This window comes from Salvia hispanica, chromosome 2 (assembly GCF_023119035.1).
Source record: "Salvia hispanica cultivar TCC Black 2014 chromosome 2, UniMelb_Shisp_WGS_1.0, whole genome shotgun sequence".
Lineage (NCBI taxonomy): Eukaryota > Viridiplantae > Streptophyta > Magnoliopsida > Lamiales > Lamiaceae > Salvia > Salvia hispanica.
The window spans coordinates 10,984,720-11,012,173 of NC_062966.1; the positions used below are offsets into that span (position 1 = coordinate 10,984,720).

At 37.8% G+C, this 27,454-nt stretch overlaps 3 protein-coding genes across 5 annotated transcripts in view; 2 read left to right on the top strand and 1 right to left on the bottom strand.

Moving 5' to 3' along the window:
• LOC125205630 overlaps positions 1 to 6,915 on the bottom strand; it is a 29,690-nt gene extending 22,775 nt beyond the window's left edge. Inside the window, exons 1-11 of one of the 3 annotated variants that reach the window (XM_048104680.1) lie at positions 6,426 to 6,894; positions 6,156 to 6,313; positions 5,981 to 6,076; positions 5,588 to 5,799; positions 4,642 to 4,835; positions 4,357 to 4,462; positions 3,232 to 3,551; positions 2,173 to 2,583; positions 1,438 to 1,519; positions 1,259 to 1,333; positions 533 to 1,159 (exon numbers count right to left, since the gene is read on the bottom strand). In XM_048104680.1, coding sequence (XP_047960637.1) covers positions 533 to 1,159; positions 1,259 to 1,333; positions 1,438 to 1,519; positions 2,173 to 2,583; positions 3,232 to 3,551; positions 4,357 to 4,462; positions 4,642 to 4,835; positions 5,588 to 5,799; positions 5,981 to 6,076; positions 6,156 to 6,223 — 2,191 coding nt within the window. In that variant the 5' untranslated portion in view covers positions 6,224 to 6,313; positions 6,426 to 6,894. Of the gene's footprint in view, positions 1 to 390; positions 1,160 to 1,258; positions 1,334 to 1,437; positions 1,520 to 2,172; positions 2,584 to 3,231; positions 3,552 to 4,356; positions 4,463 to 4,641; positions 4,836 to 5,587; positions 5,800 to 5,980; positions 6,077 to 6,155 lie in introns of those variants that run through there. The other 2 variants (XM_048104681.1, XM_048104679.1) reach the window with 2 other exon arrangements.
• Positions 6,916 to 7,391: 476 nt separating this feature from the next.
• LOC125205358 (50S ribosomal protein L5, chloroplastic) overlaps positions 7,392 to 27,454 on the top strand; it is a 23,871-nt gene continuing 3,808 nt past the window's right edge. The window contains exons 1-2 of the mRNA XM_048104240.1: positions 7,392 to 7,718; positions 8,344 to 8,544. Of these exons, the coding sequence (XP_047960197.1) occupies positions 7,479 to 7,718; positions 8,344 to 8,544 (441 nt within the window). The 5' untranslated portion in view covers positions 7,392 to 7,478. The remainder of the gene's footprint in view (positions 7,719 to 8,343; positions 8,545 to 27,454) is intronic.
• LOC125205359 (mechanosensitive ion channel protein 1, mitochondrial-like) lies at positions 11,064 to 18,924 on the top strand. The gene is made up of 7 exons (XM_048104241.1): positions 11,064 to 12,108; positions 12,192 to 12,473; positions 12,822 to 12,919; positions 13,487 to 13,594; positions 14,247 to 14,468; positions 15,521 to 15,700; positions 18,811 to 18,924. The coding sequence occupies exons 1-6, from the start codon at positions 11,367 to 11,369 to the stop codon at positions 15,617 to 15,619; spliced, it is 1,551 nt and encodes a 516-aa protein (XP_047960198.1). The 5' UTR covers positions 11,064 to 11,366; the 3' UTR covers positions 15,620 to 15,700; positions 18,811 to 18,924.

Here is a 27,454-nt window from a genome sequence, read left to right on the forward strand (position 1 = left end):
CAATTTGTACCTGGCATTGGCACTCCATTACCGCCAATATTTGGTAAGCGGGACCCAAAGGGGAAACCTTGTGTTTGATTCATTTCCTGGACAAAACCAGTTGGTTGGTTTCCATGATGGGGGACTGAACCACCCCTCCCAAACTGAGGATGGTTGCCTGTCATTTGCATCTGATGCAACATTGGGTGTTGTGGAGGAGGAACGTCAAATCCAGAAACCCTAACGTTGGGGTTGTGATGGAAAGACGGCCGAATCATAGGTGAAGAGGGTTGATGATTGACTGGAGAATCGTGACCAAAAGTTCGCTCTGGACTCATGAATTTCAGGTGTGAGCTCATGTGAGCAGGATGTGATTCCAAGTGATGATACAATGACCTAGGTTGGGTATTATGTGGAGGCTGAAAATGTTGTGATGATTGCTGCTGCAACTGGAGATTTGAATAAGAAATATCAGGTCCCCTTTGTTCATGCGAGCCATGTGGAAAGGGTGTGCCTTCTGAACCTCCCATGCTATGCTTGTCTTTAATAATACCACCTAAAACTGCCAATTTCTCTGCTATGTTGATAGGCGTAATTGAAGAACTGTTTACACTGTTAATTGAATTACCAACTGGAATCATTTGAAGCAACCTGGGATCGCGAGTATCATTGTCTTTGACTGGAAAAGGAAATGCATGAGGCCCTGGGGCATCAACTCGAGCAGAGTCAGTTGAGCCTCTTTGGACAGAAACAGGGGCTCCAACTGACTCTAGCTCCTTCATGAAAGCAGTTCCAAAGAGAGCTTCCAGAGTGAGTGTCTTCCCCAGATTACCATTTTCTTCCTCTTTAGGCTCAGTCACCACTGTGGTCCTATCATTTTCCTGAGAATCTACTTGTTTGTCGGCCAAATTGATATTACTCGGGTTTACAACTGTATTAATCTGATCTGAACTCTTTTGCAACATTGAGAGCAGGTGTAGAGATGTGTGATTATCAGCCTGTCCGCTTGATTGTGCAATATCTCCTTCGGCAGTGGTAAAGCTTTTCAAGTGTGGCTGTGTGTTCATTGGACCATATTTTGACAAGATAGATTGTTCGAGGTCTTCACATGTAAGAACAGCTGGAACAGCATCCACTTTGTTGTTACTGCATGCTTGATCAGATATCCCATTAGCTGCAGCTGGAATGTCAAGCTTCACCATGTTAGATTTCTTATGGACTAAAAGGAGAAATCAAGTACAGGTCTTAGCTGCTCCTGAAGCATAATGTTAGTACTTGCCTTTATCACTGCCGACTATTAATGACAGTAAATCGTTTTTCCCTGCAGATGAGACATCAGCAGCAGCCTTGGCTTCTGTAATATGTGCTTGAGATATTAGATCCACAGCCACACAAAAAAGCCAAACTGAGCACTTCTGCTACCATTCAATGTATATAGCAATTAGCACATGTTGTTACCTTCCTCAGAAAACCACTGAGCAAACTTTGACGAGTGAGCAGCCTTTGGGCTCCATGTATCATCAGGTCTATTATTGTGAAGCTATATAAGAAATAAATTGATGAGACAGCAGCAATCAATACAATTCACCAGAAGGAAAAAGGTTGTGGAAAGGCTTAACAAAATGGAAGCAACAGCAGCCAAAAAATCAAAATACCCTCATCATTGACCACATAAATCAAACCACAAAAATAGTCTCTTTGGAACAAAAATGCAGCTTCTAGAACAAGCTAGTCTCAACTGAGCCTGTGGCTAACATCGTATTGAGGTTTACAGCAGAGGGGTTCCATGCACAAAGTACCTCCCTTAATTCACTTGCTATCTTTCATAATATCCCTAATTATGGTCATCCTTAGAGTGGCATATTTTATTTGGATACTTGTACCTAAAATCAGTAATCCCTAGTGGATCCCAAATAGGTTGATATGATTAATACTAACAGTCAATATATGGAATACCATATTTTGAAAATATCTCTATAAGAGGCAAATCATGTCATTTTGCATTTTGGAATACCCCAGAGCCTGTCTTTATCAATTAAAATTAGCTAAACCATCAAGTCCCATATAATCTTCAATCAAGTTATAAGATTGACTAAGCAGCTTGCACATCATCAAGGCATAAGCACAATCACATAGAGCAAGGGCTTGAAGCAGCAGTCAGAGAAAATAAAATTTGTCTAAAACATAAATTACCTCAACTGAATTGGAATGGCTATCGCTATTTGCAGATGAAGTGCTACCAAATATCTTTTCTAAAATTAATGTTGAGTGACTTATGCTAGAATCACGAAGCGTTTCATCCTCCAGTCCATCATCATTGAGTTTGGTAAAATTGGGATCATCCGGTGTTCCATGAATCTGCAAGGGACTAAAATTGCGGAATAATTGATTTTCTAAGACAGCTTGCTTGGGCCCGTCTAAACCAATATGTGCATTAACATGTTCCCCCTTATTAAATAGGATTGTGTGCTGTATCTTCTCTGCGGGCTGTCTGCCAAATACACTGATTTCTTCAGAGAGACAACTCTCTGTACCATGATTTGCATTTTGAATGAGGTTGGGGTCAGCAACCGTACTGCTCTCAGTTGTTACAGACTTCGACACCTGTAAAAATATAAAATATCTGAATAATTTGAACTATTGAAACTTGATAGTATCTTTGCAAAGGGATCCCAATATAGCAATTGACTATTATGTAATACTCCCTCCGTCCGCCATTAGGAGTCCCATTTCTTGGCGGCATGGGTTTTAAGAAATGTTAAGAAAAGTGGGTGGAAAAAAGTTAGTGGAATAAGGGTCCCACTTGTAAATATTGGTTTTAAATTAAAATGTGAGTGAAATGAGTTAGTGGAAGGTGTGACCTTATTACCATTTATGGTAAAAGTGAACCGGGACTCCTATTCGTGGACGGAGGGAGTATGAGATTTCCAGAACAATGAATTCATCAGCAATAGAACTGAGACAGATAAAATGCCAAGACCCTCCTCCATGCATAGGGGGAGGGGCGGTATCCTTTCTGAATCAAAGCAAAAAGATCACAATGTGCAGTGTATGTCTTATGAACAACGATATTGTGTCTACTGTTTGAAAAACAGTTTGCCACAAGATGTGGTTGAGAACTTTTAAAATCAGAAAATGGCATAGGTTGATGCAAGTCTGTTGCTCGTAGATAAAAAAGCATACACGCATCTCCAACCAAATACATTCCACCCAAAAAACATAAATATAAAAATAAAAATGGAAGTTGTGTACCTCTGATAGAGATGAATGAATCAACGATTTCAAGCCAGAGCTTTTTTCAAGAGGGTTGGTTTTAAATCCTGGTGGAACAAGCGGTCTTGATGCAGGAGCTTGTGAAGATAAAGATGATTTTTCTGAGTCATTGCTTACGGCAGGAGTTACAGCGGAAATTTCTAATTCATTATTCCTGGCAAAAAGCTCCTTTTCCTCTTTGCTAGCTACCAAGCCTTCACAGAGGCTTAAGACATCACCGACTTTGCTATTCCTCGAATTAGAATTTTGTTTCTCTTGTAGAGCCTTATGCTGTTCCTTTCTCATCATCTCAAAAGAAGCTGATAAGAAGTTACATTAAGGGATTGTTTAGTAGCATTGCTAAGATAAAATCAAGATAAAAAAACTATGTTGTTTGACAGATAAGATGAAAAAAAAGTGAGGTGTTTGGTAGCCTAGATTATTTCATAGATTAAGATACAAAATTACATTTATGTCCTTCCTACACTACCCCGCTGCTGCCCACTGTCGGAAAGATGTAAAACCGCTCCATGCAAACTGCTGATGCTCACTGGTATGCATTTCTGCCACCATGCGAATGCCGAAATATCCGATTGGCCTATTGGCTCCCATAGCTTCAGGGTAGCCTGCCTGTACCAGAAAGCCATGAGTCGGACAAAACCATCACAGTTTGCACATCCGTCGCCTCTGAATCGCGCTAGGGTTAAGCGGCACCTGTGTTGCCTACACTCCAAACCATCTCCCTTTTCTCCTTGCCGACTCAATTCCTTCATAGCGGCCAGCGGGCATAGCCTACCTTCTCCTTCTCCTTCCCCTACCACTCCCCCTTAACCCCTCTCTCTACACTTTAGCAATGAGATAATACTATAGCGGCTCACAATTGAGATTGTTAAACAAAGAGTAACAGTGACTTTTTTCCAGGCCGTGGCGGGCTGAGATTATGTACAAGGGTACCCCAGATCGATAGTTAGGTCAGATCAGATTAATAAGCTAAACTTGGATTAATCTCATGTAACAAACACACCCTAAAGGTATAGCAACAATAAGGAACAAAGAGTTCGGAATAACTAATATAGGAACTAGGAACCAAAAAAAACCTCCAATGAGAATGCTGAAGATGAATACCTCTTCGCCTTCTCTCCTGCTCTGCTCTATCATCATTGGTAGACTCGATTGAGCCAAAAGTCTCATCATTGAAGGCGTCAGTATCCTTTCTTGAATGGGGTACTGCCTGAATATAGTTGCATAATGAAGTATTTCAGTGAACCATATATTTCATATTGTTGCACGTGGATTGAGTACTATGTTTCAAATAAAAAGATAAGATGAAAACATGAATTGGGGAAAATAAAATGCTGGAAATGATAAAAGCTGACAGAACTTCATTACGATCTACATTGTTTGGTTGACCTTGTAAGGGCGAGGAGGATGATAGGGCTCAACGCTTCTGCTTAGTTGAGTTTGCTCATTTGGCCGCACCTTAGCAGCAGAGATCCCAGCAGCATATCCAGATGGTCTTGGAAATGAACCACTCCCAAGAAGCCCATCATGCTCAGGAGTCTGCCAAGAATGTCGAGAATGATTTCCAAAACGTTTCCCAGAATCTGCAGGAGAGATTGAAAATCAAGTCATATGGTTGTGAGGGAGAAAATGATACAAGGGCAAGCAAAGACATAATATAGAAAAATGTTATAAAATGTTAATAAGACAAAAAAATAGTAGAAGCATCAGGGATTTCAGAAGACTTTATTCACAATATATTCTAAAGCAATCCAAGCACTATCCAGAAACTTGGTAAGTAGTAGTACATCTTAATCAACAAAACACAGTTTTTCCCAAATGAGTACTAAGCATAACATAAAGAACAGAGAGAATATAAAAAAAATAGATTAGTGTTTTCTCTGCAGGGACCGAGATAAAAAAAAATCAGCAAAACTTTGAGAATAATGGTAGAAAACTAGAAATTCTAGAAAAGTAACGAGACTAGGGTGATTCCATTCCACAGGTACATTCAACATACAAACTTAAGTTTGAGTGATTACACATTAGCTCATTAGTGCTGCCTTCTTTGAATAATAGTACGACAAAATTCAGCCTCCGTCAGAAGTACTTGTTAATCTATATTTAGTTTTTTGGATCATTTAAGGCAGCAGACTTGACTCGTCATTAATAAATCTTAGACGTAATTGCCATTCAAAGGTAAGAGCAGCAGATCATTTTACACAAAGACAAGCTATAAAGAAGTTGTTAATATGAGTAAAAATGAGATGAACTGAATCAGCTAACAATGAATTTGGTTTTCACTGATCAAAATAACATACATGCGTCAAGCCTACAGATAAATGTTAATGATAACCTGAGTCCTTGTCAGACTGAGAATCGCTGTCTCGATCACTCCGAACAGAAGAACGACTATCCCATTTCCCATAAATGCCTCTAGAGTAGGTACTAGTATCCCCCCGAGTAGGAGGTGATGAGGAATACTCATTTCTTCTGAAACCTTGGTATGGCAACCTCCCAGGTATGCTTGTTCGATCGGGTAGTCTCAGCAGTTCTTCTCCCCATATACTGTCGAAAAACCAACAGGTGAGCATACTGAAAAATTTCAAGACACTTCTAAGTATATCAAAGATGCCGAGCAAGCAACTCAATACACTTTTAAGCAACAAAAGCAACACGACATGACTGCTATCATAATAACTTCCTTTTAAGGCATCTTGTATAACATTATCAATCGAGCATCATTTACCGCAGTGATTCATCAAACCCGCTCGGTGACTTCTTGCAGATATCCGAATTGCTGATCGACAGTAGAAACTCTCTTGAATATGATATTTTTGGTTTCCTAAAATCACCAAAAACACTTTTCTTCATCTAAATATCAATTGCGGAAAGATAAACAAAGTTGATTGACAAAAGATTACGTAGAAACATCGTCATGAGTTTCAGGATCCTTGTCCAAGGACCTTCTATCCTCATCTTGTGAGCTCATTCTGCAGCTCCCAATGAAATCTAATCCAACTTCCCTTAAAAGCAAACACCACACTCTAAACCGTACAAATTTCTCTAACCTTGCAGCAAACTGATTTAACCATGCATACACCAAACAGAACAAATAACTCAAGTCAAACACACCAATTTAAATCTTCCTAAACTCTAACTCTCACAATTCATTGAGCTTATTCAACACGTACCCAAGTCAATCTAACATTCAAGCTAAAATTCAGTTGATTGATCCAGCTCAATCTGAATCCATGCCCTAATCCCACCAAAATCCAATGCTAAAGAACAGAAATTAACCACACGTTTGCCCCCAATCCCGATATACTAAAAACTCCAAATCCCTCGAGAAATGTTGCAGCCTTCTCTTCCTCTACCGCCTAATCCAGCCAGAATCTGCCTGGCTGAACATGGATCGAGATATAGAAATGAAACTTGAAAAAAATAAAGTTAGGGTTTAAAATCCTAGTATATTCCGATCAACCATCTCTTCGAAGAAAGATACATCACGCACATATAAGGGGCATACGTATATATATTTGTATCTATGTACTAATCGTACTCGCGCGCGTATATATTTGGTGTTTGTAAAAGGGGAATGGTAGAGACTCGATAAATTTGAAATTTGAGAAAATAACGCTGAGATATAATGAAAATTGAAAAGCCATTACAGAGCACCGGAATATAGAGATCTATTCACGCGCTGTTTTTGGAGTAACAGCACGCGCCAGTTTCAGTGGCGATGTTGGCTCTGAACTGGTATTCCCCATTGGGCGTGAGTTTTTTAATTGTGGCTACTGTGCTTTAGGCGTGAGTTTTACAAAAGAAAAACACACAGAGTATGCGTAATTGTAATTCTGTGTGAAATCCCACGATCGGTAAAATTCTTTGAAATGATACGTGATGAATTGAAATTTAGCAACTCAATCAATGATTTAATAAAAAGTTGATGGAAAAAAATTAATGAAACGTGGAATCTATTACCATTTATGTTAAAAGTGAACTGAACTCTTATTCTTGGACAGACTAAAACGAAAAAACGTGACTTCTATTCGCGGATGGACGTATAATTAAATTAAATAATAGAGAAAGAGAAAAATAAAATAAAAAGAAATAAAAAGAATTGAATTACTAATGAATGTAAAAAAAGGCAAAAATAAAGGCCATTCTTATCCTCATCCAAACAAAACCCACGGAAGTAGAAATTGCAGCGTCAAATTCAATCCCCAACTCCGCCACACCTAACAATGGCGTTATCTCCCGCGCTACTGCACTCCTCGGCGTCAGTATTTCACGGCAACTTCTCCGTCCGGCTGCCGTCTCTCAATTCCTCCGGCGTTCGATGCGGAGCTCTCTCCGTTAAGGCGTCGACGGTCGTCCTGGTCGAGAAAACAGAAGCCGAGAAAGTCGACCGGCTCAAGACCACTTACATTGAGAAAATTGTGCCGCTGCTCAAAGAAGAGTTTAACTACACCAATGTTCATCAAGTAATGCAGTGCAATTTTCTATTTTTGTTGAAAATTTTCTTATCTTTTTGGTAATAGCATGACAATTGTGAGCTGTGAGTAGGTGGAGTCATTGGGAACTTATTAGCTTTTGTGTTTTATCAGGTCAGGTTGATAGTTTTGGTATTTTTAGCTGATTAAGGTATTCCAACTGACAATGGCTTGGTAATTTGTATCTGAGCGTGTGGGATTGGTAAATAAATGGTTAAATTAATAGCTACATTTGAAAAGTATGAATCTGTGTTTGGGATTTAATTCTGATCTATATACAATATGCTCACGTTTGTTAGTTTCTCAGTTTGCAATGCTATACAAGGATCATCAGCTTACAGGAATAATTTTTAGTAAAATTGATTATGGAAGCATTGTTGAACATGGGTGGGAAATAAGTTTGAGGATTTTCAAATCCAAATACGATGTACATTTCTCTAGTTATAGCAAATCGCGTTAAACTTCTCTGTTCAGAAAAGTGTTCAGATGATGTTATTCAGTGTGTTTATAACCTTCTTACTGCCGTTGACCAAGACAGCTATGGAGTTGATGTGGGAATGTTAGATTATGCTTTATATATAAGTTTCTTTTCTGATCTCATCCTGGGAATGTACAGGTCCCAAAAGTACAAAAGATTGTGGTGAACTGTGGAATTGGAGATGCTGCCCAGAATGCAAAGGGTTTGGATGCAGCTATGAATGATTTGGCACTTATTACTGGGCAAAGACCGATTAAGACGAGAGCAAAGAAGGCTATTGCCACATTTAAGATTAGAGAAGGACAACCACTTGGGATTGCTTGCACCCTAAGAGGCAGTGTGAGATATTTTTGCTGCTGCATTACTCCATTCCTATCTCAAGTGTTTGGTTTGTTTTTCCATGAAAATATAAGAGATTGACTGGTTATATCATAAATGATGCATGTTGCATAGATATTCTAAGCGAAACTGACTGACCTATTGGTAAACAGACGTATTAGTGTACATTCTTTCTTCAAGTGATCAATTCAGCGATGATCTGAAAAAGGGTTGTGGGGTTGAGGTGATTGTGCACCTGGTTATCATTTACATTCACATGAATATGAAGATATATGGCATAATAAAAGATGATAAAAAGGTAAAATATATATCTCTCTAGTCCAACCGACCTTGTGTGCTCCTACTGAATGTACAATGCATGCCTAGAAACTAAACACTTTATGCTCTTATTTGGGTTATTAAAGGAAAGGGATGGATTATGAAATTAATCACATTCCTTCTTTTTTGGGGGGCTTTATGGCTCTAGTGTGGCAAATCTCAAAACAACAGATATTATAGGAACATAGTTCTTGGGTCCTTAGTTTCCTGAACCACAGCCATTTTTATGATGCTTATAATTTAAGTTCTGGGACGATGACAACCACCTGATAGTACACCACCTGTTGTAAAGCTATGAAAGAAATAGTAGTAGTACTACATTTGGGCTAACCCGCAAAAATTTAATCCAAATATACTTCATATAAGTATATAATCCAAAAATTTAATTATATTTTTATATTAAATGCTCAACCCGTGGGCTAACCCGCAATCAACCCGGGCCAGCCCGTATAACCCGCCGACCCGAACGGGTTAGCCTGTGTAGCCCGCTTCTGAATATGAGTTGCGATTTTCCGGCCCTAACCTTATGATTTTACCGGGTAACTCGGATCGACCCGTGAGTTTCGGGCTAGATTGACATCCCTAGTTGCAATGAACTGATTTGTGGAGTTGGAGGTGGTCAATCAACCTCAGTCAAGGAGATACATTCACCGTGATAGATAAGCCACAGTCGTGTGCCTTGTGGAGGATTATTTCCCTGACAAACCCGCGATGGGGTTGGGTGTATTAAGGTGTTAGTTTTGTATGCACTAGTAAATATTGATGCGCATAGTGTATATGTTTTGCCCCTCGTGAAGAGTTCTTCTGTGACTAATTTTTATAGGCTTAGGGTATAAGCAAATTCAAGTCAAGAGTGATAGGAGCTCAAGCTAGGCTCTGCAATAGGCTTGAAAACGAGCAGTTGTGAGGTAACAAGCCAAAATCTTCGATTCTCGGGCTCAGCCAGTTAATTATCATCATCATGACTTCAAATGGTATGATTTCGTCACAAATCTGTACTGTGATTGTGAACACAAGTCTGTGAAAAACGTTTCTTCCTCAAGTAAGAGCTTAGTTACATGTTTTTTAACTACTTTTTAGGTCTATCCTAATAAAATGTGAACACTTTTTTAGTTATCTACTTTTGAATTTAAAAAAAAATTGGTTTTGTTTGTTTTGTCATGTATAATGTATTACTAGTTACTACTACTATACATTGGTTGATTCAGGCATTTTTCTATTGGATATGGAAATACTTAATCGAGAAGAACAATAACTCCAAGTTGTTTTAATTCAAAATTCAACACATTGTTCAAAATATATTTGTTAATCGGAGATTTATTCCTAATTAGCCATATTTTTTTTATTTTAACATTTTTTTTATCCTACAACACTTCATACACTCAAATACACCATTCACAATGAAAAAAAAATCATACTCCCTCCGTTCCACGGTAGTTGAGTCATTTCATTTTCTGCACTCGTTTTGTTAAAATGGTAATAAATAGCTAAAGAAGAGAAAGAGTAAAGTAAGAGAGAGAATAACTTAAATAAGACTCTTCTCTACATTATTCTCTCTCTTACTTTACTCATTATTCACTTAAGCTATTTATTATCAGTTTTTCTAAAACTAGTGCAGAAAATGAAATGACTCAACTATCGTGGAACGGATGGAGTACTAATGTAATCAATCCTACACTTATCTAAATCCAAATTTCTTTCGATTCAAATATGGATCCCTAACAAAAGGGCTTAACAGGATGCGCGCAAGTTTGAGATTGTCATTACACCTATCGTAACCAAGAACTTGCTATGACATGTGTTACTATCTTGCCAATTGTATTACCCTAGTTGAGAGGACACATAGAGCCCACAAGACCCTAAACGTGATTTTTTTTGTGCATAAGCAAGGGTATGTTTGAAAGATTTTGAAAGAGCATTCGGAGTTCTACAAGCTCGTTTCATAATCGTCAAAGCTTCAGGTCAAAGTTAGTTGTAGAAATCACTTGCTGACATCGTGAACACACCATTTTCCCGTGCATTACGATGCACAATATGATCATTAAAGACGAAGGATCAAACACAATGCATTCGCTCGACCAGGAATCTAGGTCACCCCCGGATCATCAAGCTCCGGCAAGGGATATTTTTTTATCTTTTTTATATAATTTTTATACTACTTGTTTAAAAAACAAATTTCATGGTCTTCAATTTTTCTGTCTTAGTACTTGCCAACATGACGGAACAGTAGCTCTATCTTTCCCTCCCTCTCTTCGGATTTGCTTCAGCCCATGTAGTTGACGCAGTGCTCAAAATTAGGCACTATATGTACACGTTTACTTCATCTGACTACATATATTTTTGAGATTCCTGCATAATTATCCCGTGAAGACATACTTTTGTTGTTTCTCAACTATTCTCTACTTATTTCCTCCTTTCTTTTCGATCAGATTTGGCCTCTGATATTTGGAATCCATATCAGTAAAATAGGAGAAATTGTGCAGCGTACATAAACTGTTTGTGAAATGGCCGCGATGAGGATTTCACGATTGAAGCATTTACATTCTGTTAAATCCACTTGTCAATTTCACGTACGACTTTCTGCTGCATATTTGAGCAAATGCTATGCCACTGGAGAGTCGGATACTCTGCAGAGATTTGATCAAAATGGTCTCGGGGTGTCGGGTTTCAGATCTTCGAACTTTTCTCAATATTCTAGGGGGTTTTATTCTGATGTGCGTATTTCGAATAGGTTTCTGAGAAATTCGACTTATCGCGGCAGTCTTCCGTTTGCTGGAAAAACCCCTTTGCTCAATCAACGTTTCTTCTCATCAGCTAGTGATGGTAAAGGTGTCACTCCGGTAGATGCTACAGGTACTGTGGGTGATGTTAGCGTTGGTGGGGAAAATTGGACTCCTAAAGTTAAAGAAGCGTGGGAATCTGCGGTTGAGGCTGCAAAGTATGCAGGAAAAAAGGCGAAAGAGGCTTCTGATGAAGCAGCTCATCATGTTCAGGAGTTGCTTGATGCTCATTCCTATCTTAGAGATGTGATTGTGCCAGTCAGTGGTACTTTGGCAGGAACGATGTTGGCATGGTCTTTGTTGCCTAGGCTATTTAGGCGGTTCCATAAGTATTCTGTGGAAGGACCTGGTGCTTTGCTATCAAAGGGTTCTTTGTTCGGGCCCGTTCCTTACGAGGAAAGCTTCTGGGGTGCGTTGGAGGCTCCAGTCCGATATTTTGTAGCGTTCATGGCTTTCGACAGTGTTAGTCTGCCATTACTTTACTGTTTTTTATGTGAAGTTCTTTTGAGTTTGTAGGAAAAACTTAATCCATTTTTTTACTTTGTGCAGAGGGGGGAATGGTTGCACCGACTACTATTGCCTCACAATATGCAACACAGGCTTGGAAAGGCGCTCTTGTTATATCTGTTGTCTGGTTTCTTCATCGGTGGAAAACTAGTGTGATTGCCCGAGCTTTGGTTGTTAAGGGCTTAGAAGGTGTCCGGAGAGATCAGTTACTGACTATGTACAAAATCTCAACCATAGGACTCTTTGTTGTTGGGTCAATGGCTTTAGCTGAAGCATGTGGTGTGGCAATGCAATCTGTTCTGACTGTGGGAGGCATGGAGGTGAGTGTGCCTGGAAATGATTTCTTCTGTAATGAAATCCTTCCAAATGTGATATAGTAATTGTTACTGCTACTCCCAGAAACAATTTGTGGAATAGTTTAGAAACAAGTAATAACTTTGATACATCCATTAATATGTACCACTTCGTAATTCGGTATCTTCTACAGTTTATTATGCTATCAATATCACAGACACTTTTATGTACTCCAAGTGAAATTTGTATCTTATTCTGCCATATCATTGAAAAAATGCTGCGAAATAACATCCTCTCTGTTTTGTGGATCTGGTATGTATTGGCATACTTTGGTTCAGCATCATGTCCTGACCAGTGTTTTTTCTCTTCATACAGGAGTTGCCGCTGCTTTTGCTGCCAAAGTTATACTTGGGAATGTCCTAAGTGGTATTTCTATACAGCTGTCGCAACCATTATCAGATGTTGATATGATAAAAGTATGGCTCTGGCCTCTGGCTGTCGTTTTCATACATTTGTGACCCTATTGTAATGCTTGACAATTTGTAGTTTTCATATCCATCATATGCCCCATATTTCCATCGCTGAACTAGCTACTATTTGTATTTTAATATTTTATATATGTCATTTTAGTGCTGGTATTTCAGGTTTCCAATTAGATTTTGATAGTAATTAGTTTGCTGCATTTAGTAATTTACATAGCATGGATCCATTGGCTCATGGTCCCTCTGTTGATCAGGGCCAAGAAATAGTAACATGTCAGCAGGCATTGTTCTTCCATTATTAATGTAGTCTTTGTTGATTTTGTTTTTGAGCTTCCTAGCTAATGTCTTTTATTTGAAAACAAATTATTTACAATGTGCGCTCTTTGATTCCCAGAAAAGGATTGATAAGAAACTTTGAATGTTCAACCTGAACCAATATGGATTTCTGTAAACTGGGTATATAATGTAGCTTTCTAGAGAAACATGCTTCTGATAGTTTTGCATATGCTCTCGGATTTTGATAAATTGTTATATTCTCTTTCCTTACTATTCTTGCTGCAGGCTGGATCTGTACAAGGACAAGTAGTAGAAATGGGCCTTACAACTACATTATTGCTGACTGCTGAGAAGTTTCCTGTTGTCGTCCCAAATTCTCTGTTTTCCAGCCAGGTATAGCATCAATCTCATTCTTTGCCTGTGTAGTATTTTGGAACCTGCTTGTTTTCTGCTGCAGGCATCTTTATGCGATGATTTTATTTTATATCCTATTAGCAGCCACTTGCAAATTCGTTCTTGTCTGGCAACCAGTTACGCCCTCTGTTCCAAATATTTACCTCCAATTTGACCCTTTATGTATATTAAGGATTAAGCTGGGAAATTAGTTACCGAACTAAACTTCTTATAGTGATGAAGTTAGGAACTTACGGTAACGTAGAGTGTTTAATTGTCAAGACTTTAAAGGCATATTTGTTGGTGACTTTAAAGGCATATTTGTTGGTGACTGTAAAAGGCATACTTGGGACACTGCAACATAGTACTGATCAAATATTTGAGACAAAGGGACTATAAGCTATATCTGGTAAATTGTTACAAGTATTACACATTTTTTATGCTCCAGCATTCCATCTCTAATCTCTTGCAGTTGCACCCGTAAAATCTCATATCACCTAAATCAGTTCTCAAGTTCTGTCAAACAAATAAGACAGTCTGATTACCTTATTACTTAAGAAATTATTGGAAGACATATCAGACTCATAGTTACTAAAGATAGACATGAAGGAAGGCTGAAAGGGTGACAAATAATGTTTTCTGCCAATTACAGGTAATTGTCAATAAGTCACGAGCCAAATCTCGCGCCATGGTCAGACGAATTCCCCTGCAAATTGATGACATAGACAAGATTTCCTCAATATCAGAAAATATAAAGTCCATGCTCAGATCTCACTCAAATGTGTTTCTGGGCAAGGAGGCCCCTTACTGTTTTCTGTCTCAAATTGAGGGATCATATGCAGTGCTCACGTTTGGATGCAATCTTAAACAAGTGGTAAGTCTTTTTTCAGTCTAACTTTCTAAGTTTGAAAGTTCGACTTGATCTGTATCTTGTTACAAGTTGACTAAATATGCGTAATAAAATGAATCGTTCTTCAGAGACCCATATTTCCAATCAGACAAAAGAATTCGTTTGTTGAGCATACTTGAAACCTTTGGCTTGCTATTTAAGTCAACACTTAGGCTAGTCTACCACAAGTTATGAGCATCCATGTTTTTACATAAAGGGTATTCTGGTGAATTGTTAGACCTGTGAAATTCAAGATGATTAACTAAGTGGAATTTGAGTTTCTTTACTGATTCATCATTTTCCTTGCACTGGTCTCTGAGTCATGAGTTTCAAACATTCATTGAAAATATATCTTCATAACACTTGACTCATGCCTTTTAGGTCACTTTAGCACTAGAATACATGTATACTAATAATGAGAAAGTCTTCTTATTGTTGTAGTATTAGTATATATATGAAATGAGTTCCTAATAATAGCCCAATTTTGGAACATCTGCTATGTTTCTGTTTTTTGCTACAATAATGCTTATTGTGATCAAATACTAACTAAGTTACAGTAATAACTAATAACTAATACTCCCTCTGTCCCATTAGAAATGAAACGTTTCCTAAAATAGAAATAACTTTATCTCTACTTTTTCTTCCCTCTTATTTTACTCTCTCTTCTTTAACTCACAAAACAACACTACCCAAAATCTCGTGCCGAAAAGCAAACGTTTCATATATATTGGGACGGAGCGAGTATCAATTTTGTATGTTAAGAGACATAAATTTATCAATCTTCTTGTGTTGATAAACTTATGTCTTTGTGTTGACATCTTAAATTTACATGTTGTATTGATATAATTATGTCTTTGTGTTGATGATTTTAACACACTAAATTGAAAGTTATTAGTTATTACTGTAAATTAGTTAGCACGCTAGCGCAACCCTTAGTATATATATGAAATGAGTTCCAAATAATAGCCCAATTTTGGCACATCTGCTATGTTTCTGTTTTTTGCAACAACTGCTTATTGTGCACTATAATGCTGCAGGACAAAGAATCAGAGCAGGATATCCTGCTTGAGGCTGTCAGGATCATCAAACAACATGGTGCTACGCTAGGCAGTACTCGTGAAGACATTATCGGTTGATATGCTAGATGGGGTTGAAGTATTTTGTTTCGAGGTTAGCAGTTACATGGTGAATGTACAAGATACTACCACACAAATCAGGTAATGGAAGTTGCTGGATTTTGAATTCTCTGTAGAATCTCATCTTTATCTAAAAGCGAGATGTCACCTTCTTTGAATGTTACTGTAATATTCCATGTTCCTTTTGTCACACCTTTTGGTAGTTCAGAACTTCAGATTGAGAATGTGCGAGCTTCAGGAAATTAAAGTATAAAATATGTAGTTGATTGGCCTCTAGGGATCTGGAAAACAGAGAAGATGTACATGGATAAAGCAATTGGTATTAGAATTTTTCATCTTCATAAAATACAACCATACAAAGCGAACACAAATAGCTACGAACCTTAGAACTGAAAGCCAGTAACTTAGAGTAGCAAAAGAAATATAAAAACAACTCATGCATCATAAGATTCATCATCTTCAATAATACATACTGTTAGCAAAAGACACATAATAATAACACACAACACATGTAGCAAATACTCCCATTAGAACTTACTAATTCTCTTAAACCCCATCTTTCAGGTACTCCACAAAGTTGTTGATATAACTATGGTTGAGCTCTTTATTTGCAAAAATTCCATTAGCATCTTCTTTTTTACGGGCTCTTAGTGCTTCCCCTTCCTTAGACACCTTATTTATTTTCTTTTCATTATTTTGTTATTCTTATTATTGTACAATTAAGATTGTTCACATATAAGTTTTTTTATGTCTTACAAACTATTGTTTTATTGTTCTAATGTTTATGTTTTATTTGTTTTGTACATCATTTTATCTTTTTATGACGATGTTATTGTCCTCATTATACTGATAGTATTTAATAGTATTTAATATTGATAGTATTTTATAGTATTTTAGTACATATTTAACATTTGTTTTAGTATTGTACATATTTAATATTTTATATCAATTTAATATTGATAGTATTTTAGTATTGAAGTATGTATGTTGTCACGATAAGTTTCATAATTAACAAATATTTTCATGTTATTTAATTTAAAATTTATTTAATTTTATATCTATAATGATTTAATATTTTATTTTATATAGTACTATATTTATTTTATTTTTTAATCTTATGTAATGATGTTATTTTTAATTTATTTAATTTATTCAAAATTTCTAATTAATTAAACAAAAATATTATGTGTCGCGCATAGCGCGTGTGCTAACACTAGTATAGAAAAAATACGAGTAATATGAGACAGAGAGAGTACTGCTTTCTCCCTCCCCTATTAATTGTCTACTTTCACTTTTTACCATTAAGTGGTAGTAGGCCTCATATTCCACTAACTCATTCTACTCACATTATATAATAAAACTAATACTCCCTCCGTCCACAAAAAATAGGGTAATTGGTGTATGACACGGATTTTAATGTAGAATTGGTAAAGTAAGAGAGAAGGAAAAAAAAGTAAGAGAGAAAGAGAAAAAGTAAGTGGGAAGTAGTGTTAGTGGAATGATGTGTAGGGTTATTATTTGTTGAAAACTTTCCATAAATGAATATGCTATATTTTTTGTGGATGGCAAAAAATGGTAAATGTGCCCTATTTTTTGTGGATGGAGGGAGTATATAAAAATGGAACCATATTTCATTAACTTTTTCAGCCCATTTTTCTTTACATTTCGTAAAACTGGTGCCGGAACCAAAGTGGACAATTATTAGGGGAAGGAGAGAGGACTTGCTATGGACATATCTATATAGTTGTAGGGATGTACTTGTATAACAACTAATTTTAAAGTTACAACATACATCCAATGTGGTGCTGCCATGTGGCACAAAAAATGCAATATTGTAAACACTAAAATGCCATATATATTTCTAGAAGCTATAAATGAATTTCGGCAAATTGCATTTTAGTTATATGCTGATTGCATTTTTTATTGTTGAGTTTTGCATTTTAGATATTGACTGTTTAATTTGCATTTTATATATAGACGGATTGCATTTATATATGTGAAAATGCAAAACTTAACGATATAAAATGCAATTTATGTGAAAATGCAAAACTCAACACTATAAAATGCAATTTACCTACAACTAAAATGCAATCTGCGGAAATGCATATACAACTAGATTGCATTTTTGTGTTTAAAATATTGCATGTTTTGTGCCACATGGCAGCACTAGATTGGATGTACGTTGTGACTCTAAATAAGGGGGCACCCTAGTGCTCCCCTATAGTTGTATTAGGCAAAGATATACTACTAGTTTTATTCCAAATACGACGTGGATGTATTATCATAATAAATACATGTTGTTTAGTTGTAGATTAATTTTATAATCAACATATAATATATGGAAAAAATTAATATTCTAAAAAACTCGTTTGGGTGAAAATAATTTTTGACTCAAAGGGCATGGATGTATTTGAGCCCCTGATGATTCATTCTTATTTTCTCTGAAACGGGTGCTAGCTTCTACCATTCTGTAACACAAATCGAATTCCTATTCCTCCAAGGTGCCTTTCTCTCTCTGTGCGTGATTAAATTTTTATGTGAATTCCTTATTTTGTATGTGTCTTCGGTTTAGATTGATTGTGATTGTTTCTTCGTATTTCGTTGTTCTATGTTTTCACTATGCGTGTTTGTTCGACGCATAGGATTTGTGCGATTCATTCTGAGATACAATTCAGGTGATCGGATATCTGTTGCAATGAATGATTGTTAGTGAATTCATCGTATGCATTTCTCATAAATGTATGTTGTTTGAAGTTCCACATTTCACATTTCATGTTGTTATTGAGCTAATATACGACTTAGTCACTTTGGATCATTCAGTAATAGTTGAATTGTTGTGGATTTCGTTTGTGCGAATTTGTTTCCTGGATTAAGTAATTATGTTGCTGAGATTTGTTAATACTTTCCAATTATTGAGTTACATCAAAATGATAGGTTGCTAAATGAATAGTAAGAACGGACTAACGGTGCATTAATGGCTTTTGTTATGAACTCTGATGTATGGAGAGTTGTTAGTTATGGTGAAATCGATTTATGGCTAAATATTTGCTACTTATTAGACTTGTTCAATGGATTTTGCCAATATAAGAACGGAAAACTAATACTCCTTCAGATCCTTTAATTTATAGTTGAGGAATAGCTGAAGCTTTTTTTAGTCTTTTTACATGCTTTGACTGTCTCTTTTTCTATAGGTTGTTCTTGTGAACTGGTGATTGGAGAATATGTCAGGTGCTGAAGAAAACAAAGAGCGAACAGAAGTTGTTATGGACGATGGTGGGAAGGGCATGCCATCGCCACAGCAGGAAGTTGTGCTCACACCCATTTTCTACATTACATAAAGTTGTTAATGTATGTTTATATACATTCAAACAAACATTTTATTACCTCGCAGGAGGAATCTGTAAAGAGTAAGTATGGTGGGTTAATGCCCAAGAAGCAACCATTGATTTCTAAGGTAACACCATTCTTCTTTCATGCCATATGTAGATTTTGAGAATAACTGTTTTGATAGGAATTTTATCAAATGTCAGGATCATGAACGTGCCTATTTTGACTCTGCTGATTGGGCTTTGGGAAAGGTACTCACTTTTATATTTGCATCCTTTTGGCAAACAAGAAGCTTATAATGATAGATCATAAACATCCACGTTTTTATTTTATCCCCACAGCAAGGGGGCCAGAAGCCTAAAGGACCGCTGGAGGCTCTCCGGCCCAAGCTACAGGTAGTTAGTTACAAGAGGAAGTACATATATTTTCCATATTATCTTGCACTTCTCTGATTCACAGTATTTATCTTTCTTCATTTGAATTGTTTCAGCCAACTCATCAGCAAACAGGCTACCGCAAGTCTCCTTGTGGGCCATCTGAAGGGGAAGGTATTATGCATATCATGCCAAGATTTTACTAAGATGCATAGATTCTTAAGTTAGTTCCACTATTTGGTTTTTCGATGAGGAAAGCCGACAAAATTGTCTTTTCTCCCACCGTGCATCACACACACAGTAGTTAACGCTATCTGCACGTAGATGGAAATGCTGCCCAAGAGGAAGATGCGACTCACAACGGATAAGAATCTCATATCAATCCTGGGGAAATTGTCCGACATTGCCTGTGTTGTTGATATTGAAGTTTCGCCTGAATAAAAGACATGCCAAGAGGATGTTTTAGTGCATGCAGCCACTGAGAGATCTTCCAGCTTATTCCTGTTGTAGATAAGTTTGAGATTTCACATATTTTCAGGCTATCAATTTGGAAACGAAAATCATGTAATCTTACTATTCTCGACCTTTTTACCGTGTTGTAGACTTAGTTATCTTTGCTTTACATTGTGCTTGTGTATTAGTAGTGATCAATTTTCGCAGATAAACCAAATATGCAGTCAGCTGGTCTTGTGCATGTTATCTACGCTTCAACTCTAAGTTATCGTATTTTTATCGTTACTAGTTGGCAAACATGATGTTCAATTGTATTTCTATTTATTTTTTTATGCAATTATTAAGACTAGTGCAAATTGTGCAATGCAATAATTTATTGTAAAAAATGTACTCCTATGTTTCACACAAAACATAACAAACTTTAAGTGGGGTAAAATTCAATAAAAGAAACATAAATAGGGACCTAACTACAAACATAAAATCTCAACCGTTGCCGCTAGCAGTGACACTCATCTGCATCGAAGATACAGTGGTCGAGCAGGAATGCTTCACCAGCTCAGCGCTCGTCAAGAAGGTGCTGCTCAGCCATCTCGCTGATTGTATCCGCTCCAGCGCAGGCTCTGCCCCTGGCAGTTGATCCTCTGGTCCCCAAGCATGAGCCGGATCGTTTGGCCCATGTCGGCGTCAGCAGGAAATGAGGCTTGTATCCCCTTTTCGAGGGTAGTGAGACTAAGACATTGTTTCAGGTTATAGTGAAGAAGAATGGATGGAAATAAGGGAAAAGAACATTTCCAAGCTGCATCAGTTATTCTGGCGGGAAATTAAAACTAACTGAACTTTGACTTTCCATCCAAAGTAGTTATGCCCATCAGAAATCGTTGCAACGCTATGACAATAGATAACCAGAAAATGAAAGTCAAAAATTCCCACATGGCAATCAAAATGAGTACTGATCTTCTATTATATATTGTTCTTCCAGATGAGTATGATTTTGCATCATCCGACAGTGATGACGTCAATAGCCAAGTAGTAAAAGAGAAAGTTACTAGACAATGAGGTCTGCTTCTATTGCTTCTCTCATTTGATCGGTTCTTGTGTTGGATATCATACCTTCATTGCCAAATTTAAGCCTAAATGTGTTTGCATTGCTTCTTAGCAAAACATTGATATCTCCCTATCCTAGCACCATCTGAAGGATTGCTGCATTGACTATTTACTGGAATATAGTCATTAGTTTTCTGGATTACTGCAGAGGAAGTTGCTCTCGTCTTAAGTCTTTAACAATGTTATCCACGACGTCCCCATAGGGTTTTGGAAGGCACGGACATGCTATATTTGACTATATGCGAGCACCAAGTCTCCTTGTTATTGATGGAACCAACCTCAGGAGTGAATAGCATGATGTACATAACTAAATGAGTGCGGATTTGGAATGTAGCTATCTTCACTCTTGAGGTGACGACAGGTCACGTGCTTGCGTGCGCACACAAAGGCCCGCTGGAATTTTCATTTTTAGCGTGTATGGAATTTTCATTTTTTAGTTAATGATTGATTATTCCATAGCTATGGTCTTTAATTTTTTAAGCTTCATTAATCAGAGTTAATTATATACTGATCAAGTCAAGAAAAATTATATACCGCGAATTTCTTTCTTTATTTAAAAAGAAATTTTCAGTTGAACACAATTTTAATATATATAAGATGCTGGGAGAAAGTGAGTATGTAAATCCGCTCAAGGGCAGGGTGAAGAGATACATACCCTTTTAGGCCGCTGCTTTGATAAAAGTATGGAGGAGAGATTTGTAAATACACTGATATTGAGCAACCTGGGAAGTCTCTACCCTTTTGAACATGGCCTAATTTCAACAGCATTAGCATACACTGTCACATGCTAAGGAAACTAAACCAGAGATCACAGCCAAGTCAGGAAACAACCCTTTTACATGGTTCTACCATAATCTGATTGAGGGCCTGAAATCACAGTGAAGCTAAACTCTATATTCCACAGAACAAGTCAATGAGATATGCTTGATCTTATCACAGAGACGAGATCGCATTTTCTTCTAACTTCCAAGTGTAATTGCAACTTACTATCGGTATCTCGACTCCTGGTCTAGCTCATGGCTGTATATTCCTTGGTTGTGACCAGGAGGGCCAAAAGGGTGAATCTGCTTCGGATTTGCTCGGAGCTCCATGTTTATTAGCCTCTGGAACGCATCGGGAGGGGTCCCACCTACACAATTAATAATTCAATCACAACCACGCGACTCAAAAAATCCCTCATATTAGATCACAAAGTTAATTATTAGATGCATAATGCATTCATAAAAAATAGTATACAGCAAAACTACATGCAATAACAAGCAAACATCACTTAATTCTTCAACTTAAAAATCACCTAATAAGAACTCTGTTTTAAGAATTGGAATCTTAAAGAGAGGTATATTCTGAGAACAACCAAGCCTGTCCAACTTTCTCGCAGCTCAGTAATGTTAAAATAATAATAATAATAATAATAATTAAATATTGAAAAATAAATTGCTCTTCTTAGGATAATGATGCAGAATGACTGTCTAAAAAAAGCAGATATAAAACAACTAATTTCTGAGATTACTTCATATACCACGAAGTGGGGCCCGCAGATATATGGTATCTGTAACTACTACTAGCTCATTCAACCAACAGAAAACAAAACAATTTCTACCTGGCATTGGCACTCCACTACCGCCAATATTTGGTAAGCGGGACCCAAAAGGGAGACCTTGCATTTGATTCATTTCCTGGACAAAACCAGTTGGATGGTTGCCATGATGGGGGACTGGACCACTCCTCCCAAACTGAGGATGGTTGCCTGTCATTTGCATCTGATGCAACATTGGGTGTTGTGGAGGAGGAACATCAAATCCAGAAACCCTAACGTTGGGGTTGTGATGGAAAGACGGCCGAATCATAGGTGAAGAGGGTTGATGATTGACTGGAGAATCGTGACCAAAAGTTCGATCTGGACTCATGAACTTCAGGTGTGAGCTCATGTGAGCAGGATGTGATTCCAAGTGATGATACAATGGCCTAGGTTGGGTATTATGTGGAGGCTGAAAATGTTGTGATGATTGCTGCTGCAACTGGAGATTTGAATAAGAAATATCAGGTCCCCTTTGTTCATGCGAGCCATGTGGAAAGGGTGTGCCTTCTGAAACTCCCATGCTATGCTTGTCTTTAATAATACCACCTAAAACTGCCAATTTCTCTGCTATGTTGATAGGCGTAGTTGAAGAACTGTTTACACTGTTAATTGAATTACCAACTGGCATCATTTGAAGCAACCTGGGATCACGAGTATCATCTGCAGAAATCAAGTTTTCTTCTTTAGGCAGTTGATATCCAGCATTCCTTTCAAATCCACCACGTTTGTTTGGTGATTCAGTTTGACGCTTCGGTGAAGAAATTCCAATTGACGAATCACCGATGCCAAGCCAATTATCAGCCCCATTCAATTTTGCAATCTGTCTATGGTTTGAAGAGACATTATAATCATGAATTGGTCTCTGAAGCCCGGTATGTTCAACTGTTGAAGAAGAAATATCATTGTCTTTGACTGGAAAAGGAAATGCATGAGGCCCTGGGGCATCAACTCGAGCAGAGCCAGTTGAGCCTCTTTGGACAGAAACAGGGGCTCCAACTGACTCAAGCTCCTTCATGAAAGCAGTTCCAAAGAGAGCTTCCAGAGTGAGTGTCTTCCCCAGATTACCATTGCCTTCCTCTTTAGGCTCAGTCACCACTGTGGTCCTATCATTTTCCTGAGAATCTACTTGTTTGTCGGCCAAATTGATATTACTGGGATTTACAACTGTATTAATCTGATCTGAACTCTTTTGCAACATTGAGAGCAGGTGTAGAGATGTGTGATTATCAGCCTGTCCGCTTGATTGTGCAATATCTCCTTCGGCAGTGGTAAAGCTTTTCAAGTGTGGCTGTGTGTTCATTGGACCATATTTTGACAAGATAGATTGTTCGAGGTCTTCACATGTAAGAACAGCTGGAACAGCATCCACTTTGTTGTTACTGCATGCTTGATCAGATATCCCATTAGCTGCAGCTGGAATGTCAAGCTTCACCATGTTAGATTTCTTATGGACTAAAAGGAGAAATCAAGTACAGGTCTTAGCTGCTCCTGAAGCATAATGTTAGTACTTGCCTTTATCACTGCCGACTATTAATGACAGTAAATCGTTTTGCCCTGCAGATGAGACATCAGCAGCAGCCTTGGCTTCTGTAATATGTGCTTGAGATATTAGATCCACAGCCACACAAAAAAGCCAAACTGAGCACTTCTGCTACCATTCAATGTATATAGCAATTAGCACATGTTGTTACCTTCCTCAGAAAACCACTGAGCAAACTTTGACGAGTGGGCAGCCTTTGGGCTCCATGTATCATCAGGTTTAATATTGTGAAGCTATATAAGAAAAAAATTGATGAGACAGCATCAATCAATACAATTCACCAGAAGGAAAAGGTTGTGGAAAGGCTTAACGAAATGGAAGTAACAGCAGCCAAAAAATCACAATACCCTCGTCATTGACCAGATAATAAAAAACCACAGAAATAGTCTCTAGAACAAAAATGCAGCTTCTAGAACAAGATAGTCTCAACTGAGCCTGTGGCGAACATCGTATTGAGGTTTACAGCAGAGGGATTCCATGCACAAAGTACGTCCCTTAATTCACTTGCTATCTTTCATAATATCCCTAATTATGGTCATCCTTAGAGTGGCATATTTTATTTGGATACTTGCACCTAAAATCAGTAATCCCTAGTGGATCCCAAATAGGTTGATATGATTAATACTAACAGTCAATATATGGAATACCATATTAAGAAAATATCTCTATAAGAGGCAAATCATGTCATTTTGCATTTTGGAATACCCCAGAGCCTGTCTTTATCAGTTAAAATTAGCTATTTATCAAGTCCCATATATTCTTTAATCAAGTTATAAGAACTGTTTTCAAGACATGAATAATGTATACAGGAAAGATTGAGTAAGCAGCTTGCACATCATCAACGCAGAAGCACAATAACATAGAGCAAGGGCTTGGAGCAGCAGTCATAGAACATGAATTTGTCTAAAACATAAATTACCTCAACTGAATTGGAATGGCCATTGCTTTTTGCAGATGAAGTGCTACCAAAAATCTTTTCTAAAATTAATGTTGAGTGACTTATGCTAGAATCACGAACAGTTTCATCCTCCAGTCCATCGTCATTGAGTTTGGTAAAATTGGGATCATCCGGTGTTCCATGAATCTGCAAGGGACTAAAATTGCGGAATAATTGATTTTCTAAGACAGCTTGCTTGGGCCCGTCTAAACCAACATGTGCATTAACATGCTCCCCCTTATTAAATAGGATTGTGTGCTGTATCTTCTCTGCGGGCTGTCTGCCAAATACACTTATTTCTTCAGAGAGACGACTCTCTATACCATGATTTGCATTTTGAATGAGGTTGGGGTCAGCAACCGTACTGCTCTCTGTTGTTACAGACCTCGACACCTGTAAAAATATAAAATATCTGAATAATTTGAACTATTGAAACTTGATAGTATCTTTGCAAAGGGATCCTGATGTAGCAATTGACTATTATGTAATATGAGATTTCAAGAACAATGAATTCATCAGCAATAGAACTGAGACAGATAAGATGCCAAGACCCTCCATGCATAGGGGGAGGGGCGGTATACTTTCTGAATCAAAGCAAAAAGATCACAATGTGTAGTGTATGACTTACGAACAACGATATTGTGTCTACTGTTTGAAAAACAGTTTGCCACAAGGTGTGGTTGAGAACCTTTAAAATCAGAAAATGGCATAGGTTGATGCAAGTCTGTTGCTGGTAGATAAAAAAGCATACAAGCATCTCCAACCAAATACATTCCACCCAATAAACAATAAAATAAAAATAAAGATAAAAATGGAAGTTGTGTACCTCTGACAGTGAAGGATGAATCAACGACTTCAAGCCAGAGCTTTTTTCAAGGGGATTGGTTTTAAATCCTGGTGGAACAAGCGGTCTTGATGCAGGAGCTTGTGAAGATAAAGATGATTTTTCTGAGTCATTGCTTACGGCAGGAGTTACAGCAGAAATTTCTAATTCATAATTCCTGGCAAAAAGTTCCTTTTCCTCTTTGCTATCTACCAAGCCTTCACAAAGGCTTAAGACATCACCGACTTTGCTATTCCTCGAATTAGAATTTTGTTTCTCTTGCAGAGCCTTATGCTGTTCCTTTCTCATCATCTCAAAAGAGGCTGATAAGAAATTACATTAAGGGATTGTTTAGTATCAATGCTAAGATAAAAACGAGATAAAAAACTATGTTGTTTGGTAGATAAGATTAAATCAAGATAAAAAACCTTTGTTGTTTGGCAGATAAGATTTATAAAAAGTGAGGTGTTTGGTAGCCTAGATTATTTCATATATTAAGATGTAAAATTACATTTATGTCATTCCTACACTACCCCTGCTGCTGCCGACTCGGAAAGATGTAAAACCGCTTGAAAACGCCATGCAAACTGCTGCTGCTCACTGGTATGCATTTCTGCCACCATGCGAATGCCACCAAGGACTGGGACCAGTAGTTGCCGCCGAATGCCGAAATATCCGATTGGCCTATTGGCTCCCATTGCTTCAGGGTAGCCTGTCTGTACCAGAAAGCAATGAGTCGGACAAAACCATCACAGTTCGCACATCCGCCGCCTCGGAATCGCGCTAGGGTTAAGCACCAACTGTGTTGCCTCCACTCCAAACCATCTCCCTTTTCTCCTTGCCGACTCAATTCCTCCATAGCGGCCAGCGGGCATAGCCTACCTTCCCCTTACCCTACCACTCCCCCTTAACCCCTCTCCTCTCTCTACGCTTTAGCAATGAGATAATACTATAGCGGCTCACAATTGAGATTGTTAAACAAAGAGTAACAGTGACTTTTTTCCAGGCCGTGGCGGGCTGAGATTATGTACAAGGGTACCCCAGATCGATAGTTAGGTCAGATCAGATTAATAAGCTAAACTTGGCTTAATCTCATGTAACAAACACACCCTAAAGGTATAGCAACAATAAGGAACAAAGAGTTCGGAATAACTAATATAGGAACTAGGAACCAAAAAAAACCTCCAATGAGAATGCTGAAGATGAATACCTCTTCGCCTTCTCTCCTGCTCTGCTCTATCATCATTGGTAGACTCGATTGAGCCAAAAGTCTCATCATTGAAGGCGTCAGTATCCTTTCTTGAATGGGGTACTGCCTGAATATAGTTGCATAATGAAGTATTTCAGTGAACCATATATTTCATATTGTTGCACGTGGATTGAGTACTATGTTTCAAATAAAAAGATAAGATGAAAACATGAATTGGGGAAAATAAAATGCTGGAAATGATAAAAGCTGACAGAACTTCATTACGATCTACATTGTTTGGTTGACCTTGTAAGGGCGAGGAGGATGATAGGGCTCAACGCTTCTGCTTAGTTGAGTTTGCTCATTTGGCCGCACCTTAGCAGCAGAGATCCCAGCAGCATATCCAGATGGTCTTGGAAATGAACCACTCCCAAGAAGCCCATCATGCTCAGGAGTCTGCCAAGAATGTCGAGAATGATTTCCAAAACGTTTCCCAGAATCTGCAGGAG